Raw genomic sequence first — 12444 nt, forward strand, 5'->3', positions numbered from 1 at the left:
AGCCGCCTTTCCAAAACCTGCACCGGTCAAAAAGTATTGGAAAGGCTCACTGAGGTGGTGCAGGCGTGTTTAGAGAGAAACTTGAGGAGAAGCACTTTTGCAGTCCGTCAGCAGACAGCTTCGCTAGAGAAGAGCTATGTTTTACAAAGCATGACCCAGTAATGTCTCTAATTATGCTCTTAGGAAAGCACAGATAAAAATGGAAAGAACGCGGCTCTCCAGCCTGACATTGCAGCCTAAGGCCACGGCAGCCGCACAGATGGAGGTGTTTCTGTGAGTACTCCTGGCCGTTGGGCAGCCACGGGTGGGCACAGCCACGGAGTTAGCTGAGATAACTTCTCCCAAGTCCCTGATTTCTAAGAAATGCTAATATCAACTTTATATTCATTGGGGGACTCTTTTGTTTTCCCGTTTGCGTATCTGCATTTTTTGGTGGTGGTTTTTTCTTCAGTACGCTGGCCTGCAGATGAGTGAAGGACTGAATGAAGTAGGTAGGAGTGCCTGTTGAAGGCAGTGCGGAGAAGGCTCCTAAGGAATTGGGAGAAATACTGAGGTTTCACACGATGTTGTGGGTCAGTGGGATGGATGCTAACACTGAGAAGTCAAGAGTTAAAGCTTCTCAAAAGTTTCTGTAGTGTGGACCACGGCTTAATGCAAGGAAGTGTCTTTCGAACCTCATGTACAGAAAGCCAGTTCCCCGAGTCCTTTGGTATTGGCAGTAAAATAGAATCACTGCTATAGCTAAGGTGATTATGAGCATGGAGAAGTGATGTTAGGAGAGTATGTGCAATGATCCCGGAGTCTTTGAATGTTACTTAGCAACTGTTAAGAAAGAGTCAGTAGGGTATGACTAGCCAGGGATCCACAGACCACCAGCAAATGCTGCTTAGGCAGAATACAAGGTAACAACCAGGATAAACAGGCAGAATTTTAAAACAAGTGACTCTTTTTAAAGTGAGAGAAACAAACACTGATAGTGACATTCTTCTTGTTCCTTCACAGCCTAGATGAAGGGACTGAGTGAGATGCACAGCTGGTAAGTATGGCTTAGAAACAGGTAAGATCCTTAGAAAATTTTAAGGTAAAATGCCCTAATTTTCTTCCTTGTTTCTGCCCCTCCACCTCTTTTTGTCTTTCAGACAGTTTCTTCCCTGTTCTAGACTTGGTGCTGTCATTGACCTCTTTGGTATACCCACAGGCAATTTCCTGCCCCTTTGCTTTCCCATCTAAAATGGTTTCCTGCATCCTACAGGTAAATTTTAATTAATGCAGGCAAAAGGGCCTCCAGTCTTTGGAGAGAGTTTGAAGAAATCTTGCCTGAATGTTTCTGAGCATTGTTCTGCTTCTAGCTGCTCAGCATGTCTTGGCTGCTCCAGCTCTGCACGCTCTGACCATGAGCAGCAATTCCTCCCTCAGCAATGTGAAGGGTCTGAGGAACCTCACCACGCAGGAAGACGGAGCAGTCAGAGTCACTGAGTCCATTGCTATAATCGTCATTGCCATTTTCATCTGTTTGGGCAACCTGGTGATTGTCGTCACCCTATATCGGAAGTCTTACCTTCTCACGTTGAGCAACAAGTTTGTATTCAGCCTGACCCTCTCCAACTTTCTACTCTCTGTACTGGTGCTACCTTTTGTTGTCACGAGCTCCATCAGGCGAGAATGGATCTTTGGAGTTGTTTGGTGCAATTTCTCAGCCCTGCTCTACATGCTGATCAGCTCAGCCAGCATGCTTACTCTTGGACTTATAGCTATAGACAGGTAAGCAGCTCTTCTCTAAGGAATTGTAACAAATTGCCTAGTCATTCCATAGAGCGACTCTTTGGCTGTTCATAGTTGAAGAGCACTGCTGTGGCTAATGCTGCATACTGTTGTAGTATCATTTTTCCTTCAGTCCCTTGTGAAATTTTGATACTGAACAAAAGAAAGTTATGTCATCAATTCATCAATTATGCAAAATGCGGACATGCATCTAGAGTTCTTTAAAGCTATTGATGGTATAATAACATACTACTTGAGAAACAAGAAATAATGACTTAAAATTCCAGATTATCTATCGGACTATCAGGTAGTGATAGAACAAGGAGCAATGGCTTTAAACTGGAAGAGGGTAGATTTAGATACAAGGAAGAAACTCTTCACCATGAGGGTGGTGAGGCACTGGCACAGGTTGCCCAGAGAAGCTGTGGATGCCCCGTCCCTGGCAGTGTTCAAGGCCAGGTTGGATGGGGCTTTGAGCAGCCCGGTCTGGTGGGAGGTGTCCCTGCCCATGGCAGGGGGGTTGGAACTGGATGATCTTTAAGGTCCCTTCCAACTAAACCATTCTATGATGATTATACCCTAAGCATGCACTCACATGTAGGGACAGATTTAATAGCTGCATGTGTGCCTTCAGCCAAGTTTCACAATCTTGACTGCAATGATACGTATTTTTACATGTAACTGTTCTTATAAACCGGGTCCCTGAGCCTGCTTCGAGGTTTGGAGAAAAGAGAACTAGATGTCAACATCATTAAAATATGTTCCTTTTTTATTGTATGTCTCTTGTGCTCCTGTTGACTCTTAATTTTCTTATCTACCAGGTACTATGCTGTCCTGTACCCAATGGTTTACCCGATGAAGATAACAGGCAACAGAGCAGTGGTAGCTCTTGTGTATGTGTGGCTACATTCTCTTATTGGCTGCCTCCCTCCCCTTTTCGGCTGGTCATCTTTGGAGTTTGACCAATTCAAGTGGATGTGTGTGGCCGCCTGGCATAAAGAGGCTGGCTACACTGCCTTTTGGCAGATCTGGTGTGCGTTACTGCCTTTCATGGTCATGATGATCTGCTATGGATTCATATTCCGCGTGGCAAGGATTAAGGCCCGCAAAATCCACTGTGGTAGTGTTGTCATTGTGGAGGAGGACTCCCAGAGGAATGGGAGGAAGAACTCCAGCACCTCCACGTCCTCTTCTGGCAGCCGAAGGAATGCTTTCCAAGGAGTTGTCTACTCAGCCAACCAGTGCAAAGCCTTCATAACCATCTTGGTTGTCATCGGTGCTTTCGTAATTACATGGGGGCCTTACATGGTAGTAATTACATCAGAGGCACTTTGGGGAAAAAACAGTATTTCCCCTGCCTTGGAGACGTTAGCTACATGGTTGTCCTTTTCCAGTGCTATTTGTCATCCACTAATTTATGGACTGTGGAACAAGACAGTGCGCAAGGAACTACTAGGAATGTGCTTTGGGGATCGGTATTATCGCGAGTCCTTTGTTCAGCGGCATAGGACATCAAGGTTATTCAGCATTTCCAATAGGATCACAGGTAAGAAGCATGGCTGCAAAAGATGCTCTTCCTTAATACCAGTAAGATCAATGCTTAATATCTGCATGTACTTTGCATGTTTCAGGGCTATGTAAACGAAGTGCAATGTTTCTGGAGGTTTCGGTAGTCTTTTGTTCAGGTTATCATAGACACTTGAAAGGAGAAATGTTTTTTGTGGGAGTTAATCTTTCTCCTACTCTAATAAAATTTTCTCTGCCAGAGAAGATATAGTGATGAGGTTAATAAAAATTATTTACTTTCTTCTCTCTCAAGCATTTCCTTTCATGTGCCTACTGTTTTGCGTCACCCCGATTTGAGCACTACCAGTGCTATGTTTTGCAGCACTTGTTCTTTGATTCCTGGCTTTATGCTACAGCTCTTTGAGATCCACTGAAGTTACACTGGTGTTACTATTTCTGTAAATTCAGTTTTTAGGCTTAATGGTTGTGAAGAAAAGATCATAAACTAAGTAAACTATGTAAAACAGAAAAACTATTTAATGTCTCCCCAAGTTGCGGGCCAAGAGCTTCAGTTGCTCAGAATTTTTTTTTTTTTTTAAAGTAGCAATGCCATGAAATTCTGATTGTTTGTTTCCCTGGTCCTGTTCAGAGGCTTCCAAAAATAGGACATCTTCATGGAGTCCCTTGGGACATCTCATGCAGAGGCAGGAACTGAAGTTATTTAATTGGGAAGGAATATCTAAAACGCAGAAGGAAGGGGAGAGCAGCAAGGCATCCATTCTATTTTCTGTAACCTGAGATCAATTGGGAGAGACTCCCATCTAAATGAAAGAGTTCTGCAGCTGCAGCTACATCACAAGCTGCAGGAGCTTTGGCAAATCAGTATCCAGGAGATGCTATGGATGAATACATTGGGAACTGAGGTGGAAGGGAAAAGACAGGAAATTTCTTTCTCTTTCCAAGTGATAAGAAGCTGACAGCTTCAAATTTATCAAGTGTATTAGCCAGAGGCTGATAGGGAAGGGGAAAAAAACCCCAACCAAACTCACAACAAATCTTGGAAGTGGGATCCAAAGACTTACAAAGATTCTTTGTAAGAATCCTAGGATCTCTTCCCTTCTTGTTCTGGGGATTTGAAAGAAACCAGGCATCTTGGTGCCCCAGCCTTGCTTATGAGCTTCCTGCCACACTAATGGCCTGTGACAGCTGCTGGTGGCTGCCAGGTTATCTTCTATCTAGGAGGTGTCTGGCAAATAGCCCCATCTCTCTGAGCACGTATGCTCCATGTTCAGCATGTCTGGCTGATAAAACACATGCAATTGCAAAAAGAGTGAGAGGGAGATGGTGCAGGTAGAAAGGAGACTTGCCGTATGGAAAGACTGCACAGATACCTGAAAGCTGCTGACTGCGTTTCTAAGATGGGAAGTCCAGTAGCTGTGCACTGTGGATCAGCAAGGTAAGTTTTATACATAGAATAATAAATAAGGCAGTAGAGTGGGTATTACTGGAAGAGGTTTTTACTGTTGCAGACCCCTTAAACATTCATTGTGTAACAAGAACAAAACTCTCTTGCAGATTTGGGACTGTCTCCTCATCTCACTGCCCTCATGGCAGGTGGGCGGCCATTAGGAAACAGCAGCAGCACAGGAGACACAGGTTTCAGCTGCTCACAGGATTCAGGTAACTAAAAGTCTCTTGCTCTCTTTTCTTGGGCAGAAGATTGCCCTTGTAACTTGGCAGAACTGTCTGGGATAGTCTGTATTTACACACAGAGATGTCTCTTGGTGGATGGATGACATGAGTATCTGTTCCAGCTGTTACAACAAAACAGCTGCAGTTGCTTTTTTCCTTCCTTGTTCTCAGTAGATTTACTTGCAAAATACTGTTTAAGGAATGATGACCCTCCCGTGATAATGTGTCCTGGGAACAGGACTAGCTGCTTTTGTGCCATTCTCCTTTAGTTTCTGTCATTCTTCAGGGACTTTCCCTGTATCCACAAGGAACACAGCAACAGTGTGCTGTGGAGAATGTGCTTCTCTGTTTCCTAGTTTGTAAGAGACCTTGTTTTGTTCATCCTGCAGTGTAAACATAAACACTTACGATGGTTTCAGCTTATGATTTCATCACTACTTAAGATCTTTCAATTGAAGATGGTTTGGAAAAGGGAAAAAAAGTTCTGCTGGTAATTTTTTATCCAGAACTGTAGTTAGATTTTTCTGGTAGTTAATTCAGCTACCACTGCACTAGTTATTTTAAAGAGTATTTCTGCTCTAGAGATACCAGAGGGTGATCTAACATTTAGCGGGCATGGTGGCGTCAGGTATACGGTTGGACTTGATGATCTTTGAGGTCTCTTCCAACCATAATGATTCTATGAATTGCTTGGTGTTAGAGATTTTTTTTTTTTCTCACTTTTGAAAAGGAAGTCTATGGAGCCGGGATTTATTTTGGTAGTTGTTTTATGCTGGTAGTTTTATGCCTGTTGTGGGTATTCTGCAGCTGTATGTGACAAAGGAGAATAGCATCCTGGTAAACCTGCCTCTGTTAAGAGGATGTTGTGTTACCGGCTTTTGAGAAATGATACTGAGCAGTTCAAACAAATGAACAAACTAAATACATAGTGAATGCTGTTAGAAGTGCCTCTATTTGTTATGGAGAAGGTACAGTCCATAGCCTGGGAATAGATGCACAGTGATCCACTGTGAAATACTGTTTCACTGGATGCCTTTACTGTGAGGAACCAAAGAGCAGAAAGAAGTCTTAGTCCCTCTTCGATGCTGCCTGCTGCAGTACATCATCCTGTGGCCTGCGATGTAGTTGCATCTTTATCTGCCCTGGTAAACAGAACCTGGGCTTTTCATGTTGTGAAAAACAGATGTAGTAGTAGGAGGGAAAAAAATCCAAGTGGTGCCAGCTGTACACAAAATATGAATTGAGACCGGAGTCCCAATTGCTAGAAATGCTGCCTTAAGATCAATTATTCCAAGGACGAAGGTCCACCCTGTAAGAGTAAGAGGCTAGTCTCTTCACTAGCCTGATTTGGAAAAAAAAATAAAAATAAAAATGCAGTGAACTAGTGCATTTGGAAAAAATGCGCTAAAATTCTGCTCCATGAAAGAAAGTATCTCTTTCTTCCTAGCGCCACCCTTCCATTGCACACTACATTTCTGAGGAGGATCCAGTAGCCTCAGAGATCAGTAAGAGTCTGCTGTTGTCAGTAGACAGCCTCAAACCCAGCTGATCCACATAACAGCACAGAAAGTTGTTAGTTTATTTGGGACTGTGTATTAGGGCAGCAGCTCATTCTCCTCCTTGTGTGCTGGAGGGAGATGTATGGCATAACACACAAGTTTCACCTTAAGAAGTTTATCGCTTCGCTGTATCGTGATGAATTGTCAGCAAAGACTACGCCTATGGAGCAGTATGTTGTCTAGAGGTACCCCCCCAGTGATGTCTTTTACTTCCTGTAAAATGGGTGCTGGAACACCTCTTTGTTGCAGAAAGAATAAACTTGGGGATCAAAAGCAATCAAGTGGGTGAAGAGGGATGTGAAGCCACCATCTTGGGGAGTTATGAAACCTGTGAAGGCTCTTTGTCCTAGGCCTGTTGTCACATCACAGGAGCAAATGAACCGATAGTAAAGTGTCACACATCAATGTGTGCAAGCTGTGTCTTCCAAGAGCAGCTTCCCTGAGGACTGCTTGCTCGGCACTGTCCAGGCATCTCCCCAAAAAGCCTGCTGTGCTTCTCCCTTACGCAGCAGAGAGACCGGCATTGCGAGGGAGGTCTAGGCTGCAATCTTGCCCTTTGTGTGAAAGCATTGCAGAGATGCCAAGATGAATTTCATTGTGCTTGTAAACTCTATTTTATATTGGAAAGGTGCAAAGCAAAAAAAAAAATAAAAAAGACTCCTAAACTGGAAAAAAGACTCATCAGACAAAAATCATTCCCAACCAGCAAGGGATTTTTTCCCCATTAAAATACACTTCAAGAAAGTCAAAATAGGTTATTAGAGACAAACTAAATTGAACAGAAAAATTCTCCAGTTCAGATTTCCATCCAGATCTGATTACAAGCATGACGTTTGGCAGCTATGGTCATCTGCCTCTCAGGTAGCCACTGTGAGCCTCTTGTCTTCATCAGGAAATGGGGGAAGTTGCCCTCAACTTTACCCTTTATTTAGTGAAGGTAAGGCTTCACCTCTGTCTACTGTCCTATTGACATTATAAGCTCTGCAGCTGAGCATTTCGGAGCTGCTTGAGGTTTTAGATGGCTAATGAGAAAAGATTTCCAAATCCTTTGAATGGAAACTCTGACCACATTCTTCTGTGCAATGTTTAACCTGAGCTGAAATTTACTCACAAAAGCTGGGTTCAGACATCTTTTGAAGGAACTACTATAGACTAAAAAGTTTTTGCCACCACTTACGTATTGTATCCCAGTGTTAGTCTGTTTTGCTTGAAGTCTTGCTTTGTTTCAGGAACAGATGCAATGCTTCTTGAAGATTATAGCTCAGATGGCCCTCATGCCCCACACTGCATCTGTCCTCCTCGAAGGAGGAGTTCAGTGACATTTGAAGATGAAGTAGAGCAAATTAAAGGTGGGTTTAGGGGTAAGTATGGAAATACTCAGAACTAACTATATTGCCTGCTTTGGTAGCCTCCAAGGACCTTCAGAATTGCCTTAAAACATATCTGACCACTGTTCACTTTGACAAGACCTGACCATTCATGCAAGTACAACAGAAAGTAAGATCAGGTCTTTCTTCTGGTTCTCAAGTAGCAACAGACAAGGACAACAGTTAGAAGCTGGGATTCCCTGCATACATATCCTTTATGTTGCACAGCAGTATCCTCTCTGCAACTCCACTCATCCAGTGGCTGTTGCAGAGTTTTGTGTTTCTCAGGGAATACGTTTTCCTGCCCTCATGCTTTGATTCCATTATCCCAGTGTTTCTCATTTGCTGCCTCCTCTCAACTTTGTCATTCACAGACTTGAAATTCTTCTGTTCACAAACTTTAATGGTCTGAATATAATTTCATTCTGTTTCACTTGCTTTTTAAACTTTGCTTTTACTTCACTTTACTGAGTATGCTTCTCAGCAAATATGGGTGAAAATAGATGAGCCACATGGACTTTTTTTTCAGTCAATTCACTTGTTGGTGCTGTGCTAGCAAAGTGTTGCTGTGATCATCTGTGTAATATGGAAAAGTTAGTTTAATTTAAGCTGATAGTTATGATAATATGGACTAGAAGACTTGATAATACAACTGAATTTACTAAACAATAAATGATTGTGGACAGTACAAAAATGAGCAGAATGCCTTTAAGAATCAAGTAATAATAAAACCTCACTGATTTTTATGATTCTGAAATAATGAGAAGACTCTTTCTGTGGAACTTTCTCTTCAAACATCTTGGCAAAATTCACTCTTGCCTTCTTTCCAGCATGAACTGATTATTGCCTTGGACAAATACATTACCATACGTTTCTGATTATCTTTCTGAGTGATTACATGGGGGCAGGCATCTAATTTTTTGTGCCGCTCAGTGAAAGAGGGAGGTCTTAGTGCAAAAGTTCCCCATGGGTTTAGCAATTCTCCCTGGTATGTCTCAGGGTTTTCAGGATCTCTGAGACTTTAAATTATTTCAGCAGCTTCACTGAAGAATTAAGTTTAGGACAAACACCTGTGTTGCTCAACATGTTTGTGGGTAGAGAGGTATATTGCTGCTACAAAAGCAGCTACAACACTGAAGAGCTGGTGTATCCAAGGTAATAAAAAGTTAGGAAGAAGTATACTACTATCTGCAACTGCAGTCTTCAGTCTCTCCTGGCATGGAGAGCTCTACAACTTCCCAAGTGGCAGTGGGTCCCACAGTGCGGCTGGAAGAAATTTAAGCCTAAGGACAGCAGACTGCTGATTTTAATCACTCTTTGGAAGAAGCTCTTAGACTTTGGGGACTGTTAATCCATAAACACAATGTCTCGTGTTTGGGCTTAAAACATAGTATAAAATAGCTCTTAAACTTCACTGTTCATGTCAATGGAGTGCGAGACCTTGGTCCAAAGCACAAAGAATCCCTGTAAGGCTGTAAGTCGTGCTTACAGCAGAGGATGTACAAATTGAGGGTTCTGTTCCCATCTTCTGCATGAATTCTTGCCTGATGCCAAACAATTCCCATTGTCCCTGATGCTGGACTCTAGGTAGTAAGCAGAAATCAGGCTGTTGACTTCAGTTGGGTACAAATTCAGCAAATTCAGTGCAAAATACAATAAAATCTTGTGTGCACAGGTTCAGATTCAGAAAATCATTCAACATACCATTAATTCAAAGTTAAACGTGTATAAGCAGTTTGCTTGGTCAGATCTTCCCCCCCTCCCCCCCAACTTGAATTGGAGGTAATCTTTCTCTGCTTGACATATCGAGGTCACTCTGAAGCTTTGCGTTCATAGAATGGTTTAGGAAGCCTGGCTATTGTTGTTAAATGTGCTCTGTAGGGTAGTTATTTTGCAAAGAGCATCTTCATACCTTTACAAAAGGATACTGGTCTTAAAGCATTTGTGTAGCCATGGTGATCAACTGTTAATTTTCTGATATGTTGGGTTTGTTTTTGTGTTGGTTTTTTTTTTCAGAAGCTGCAAAGAATTCTGTTCTTCATGTAAAAGCTGAAGTCCATAAATCTCTGGACAGTTATGCATCCAGTTTGGCAAGAGCTATTGAAGCTGATGTGAAAATCAGCTTGTTTGGGGAAGATGCTTTGCCAGGAGCTCTGTTCCCGGTGCGGACTCTGCCAGGAAGCAGTATGAACACACGGCGTGGTATCAGGCCCCATGCTAGCCAAAGACTTAAGTTGCAGAGCATCGATGAAGGGAATATTTGACAGGAGCACTGGAGTAAGAAAACAGAATGAAACCACTAAGCGGGACCTACTACAGCTGTTAGTGTTTCAACAGAACCAGGATACCATGTTGGGATGTTTTCAGTGTTTCTTGAACACTTGAAAACCAGCTGAATTCTGGTACTTAAATCAGCATTTTACGGCAGTATTTGTTTACTGTTTAGGGTGCTATTGACTCTTTTGTGCCATGTCTTGAGTCTATCACACAGTGCATAGAAATGCAGGGTTTGGTTTCATCGACCAGATTGTTAGTCTGTTGAATCTTGGGTCCATTATTGTCCAAAGCCGATACAGGAATGAAGAAGGAAAACTATGTGTAGTGTTTAATTCATTATTGCATTGTTCCTTTTCTGACCACCAGGATAATCAGTTTATGCTTGATAGCTGGAGTGCTCTGATAGGAGCTTGTGCATTGGACGCTACATACAGTCTTACTGTCACAGACTCCCAAATGAGGAAGATAGATGTCACCAAGTGCAAAACCTGAACTTTTCAGAGAACTCATGCAGATCATGGTCCTGCTTACCCTTGCTAGCAGATATTTCTGGCTGGCTAGCGATCAGAAGGCTAGATCTGAAACTGGATTGCGCATTGCTTCTGCAGTATGAGACACCAGCTCCTCTAGATGTAATGGGTGGGAGCAGACCTGTGCTGGAAATATCACAGAGATAGTATTTGAGGAAATCATCAATGCAGAGTTCTTTCTCTCAGAACTTCCATTCACTTCCCTGGTTTTGCTTTTTACTGAAAGGGCACTCTGCAGCTGTGGTAAGCTTTGACAGAATATAAATAAGGTATTACCACTTCATATTCAGGATTCATCTTTTTCCATAGAGAAAAGTTCTATGAGTTTGGTTTTTTGGTTTTTTTTTGTTTTATTTTTAATCATGAGGGAATGTAGTAACTAAGCTATAGTTACCTCAGTGCATATATTTCTTGGAGTATTAATTCATTAATCTCTAAAAGAAGAACATTTGGCACTTACATTGCACTTTGCATGTTCTTAAGCACTGTACAGACATTACCGCGTTAGGCCTTTGAGAGGGTTGATCAGCTCTGCTTGCCAAAGAAGGGGAACTTATCAACAGTCGAGCTCCTGGCAACGAAACAAGCTGCAAAGGTGGAACGGAATGAGGTCGATTGTACAAGCATGCCTGGCTCGGAACCTTTCTGTGCCTTCCTAGGCTGGCCCCTCACTCATTTTGTGGGGGGTTACAGCCCTGCCTTACTGCTTATTTCAAAGAGAGGGATAATTCAAAGTCAGTAGGAAGATTTCTTGGGGGTGGGTGTAGGTAGCAAATGGACTTAAGGACCAAGGATTTGCATTTGTTTACTCTGTGCCTGCTCCCCTGTGCCTCCACCTTTCCACAGAAGTGGTTTGTATGAGTTTTTGCTGGAGATTGTTTGGAAATCAGGGGCAGGATGTTTCCATCTGGGCAAAAACTGCCTGTACGCTTGTTAAATTGTAGCTGTGTGTGACTTACTCAGAGGCACAGAAGCAAACTGGTTTTGAGGCAGAGCCTCAGTCCAGTACTGTATTTAGACAGCCTATTTGTCTCTATTCCCAATGCAGAAATGTATTTCAGCACAAGCTTATGTCCATCTCTGGACAAAGCAGCTTGACTTTATGAACTAGCCTGAATCCTATTACATTCCCAGTTAAGATATAACTGTGTGCTTAAAAATCAGTACATGATCTGCTGATTAAGAACAGGCTGTTAAAGCAAGAACCCTTAAGCACCAGTAAGATGGCTCTTTGCATAACGCAGGAATGAAACAACTAATAATAGTGAGGTCCTCACTCCTGTATTTTTTGCTGCTAGCGTGTTAGATAAATTGGCACCTGTTGGTGCTCATTTAAAAAAAAAAAAAAAAATTCCAGTATTTGCCAGGAAATGCCCTGCACTGAGGTCACTATTGCTATCATTAACATTACAATCACAGTTGCTTGTAGTACTCAGCACTCCTTAAGATATACACATGCCTCAGGTGGCTTGAAGTATTGTATCTGCATCCCTTGTATTTCATATTCCTGCTTCAAAGCAAGTTGAACAAAGTTGTTGCTGAATGTGAAGAGGGCACATGTGAGCGTGTATGCATTGTGGTGGGGTGAAGTTGGTGCTAGCCCAAAACGGTGTATGTTTAGGAGGAAAAATTTCAAAGCACATGTGAAAGCACAGAATTGTTAGTATTGTGTAAATAGCACATTTTTCACACAGGTACTGAGCCAAATTCATCCTTCAGGCAGGTCAGTGGAGTTGCATCAGTTTACACTGT

At 42.4% G+C, this 12444-nt stretch overlaps 1 protein-coding gene across 1 annotated transcript; it reads left to right on the forward strand.

Moving 5' to 3' along the window:
- The first annotated feature begins 1321 nt into the window (after positions 1-1321).
- GPR161 (G protein-coupled receptor 161) lies at positions 1322-10149 on the forward strand. The gene is made up of 5 exons (XM_009709687.1): positions 1322-1761; positions 2583-3307; positions 4843-4947; positions 7748-7867; positions 9902-10149. Exons 1-5 carry the CDS (start codon positions 1322-1324, stop codon positions 10147-10149), a joined length of 1638 nt encoding a protein of 545 aa, XP_009707989.1.
- The last annotated feature ends 2295 nt before the right edge of the window (positions 10150-12444 follow it).

The sequence above is a fragment of the Cariama cristata genome, unplaced genomic scaffold (assembly GCF_000690535.1).
Source record: "Cariama cristata isolate BGI_N322 unplaced genomic scaffold, ASM69053v1 scaffold42881, whole genome shotgun sequence".
Lineage (NCBI taxonomy): Eukaryota > Metazoa > Chordata > Aves > Cariamiformes > Cariamidae > Cariama > Cariama cristata.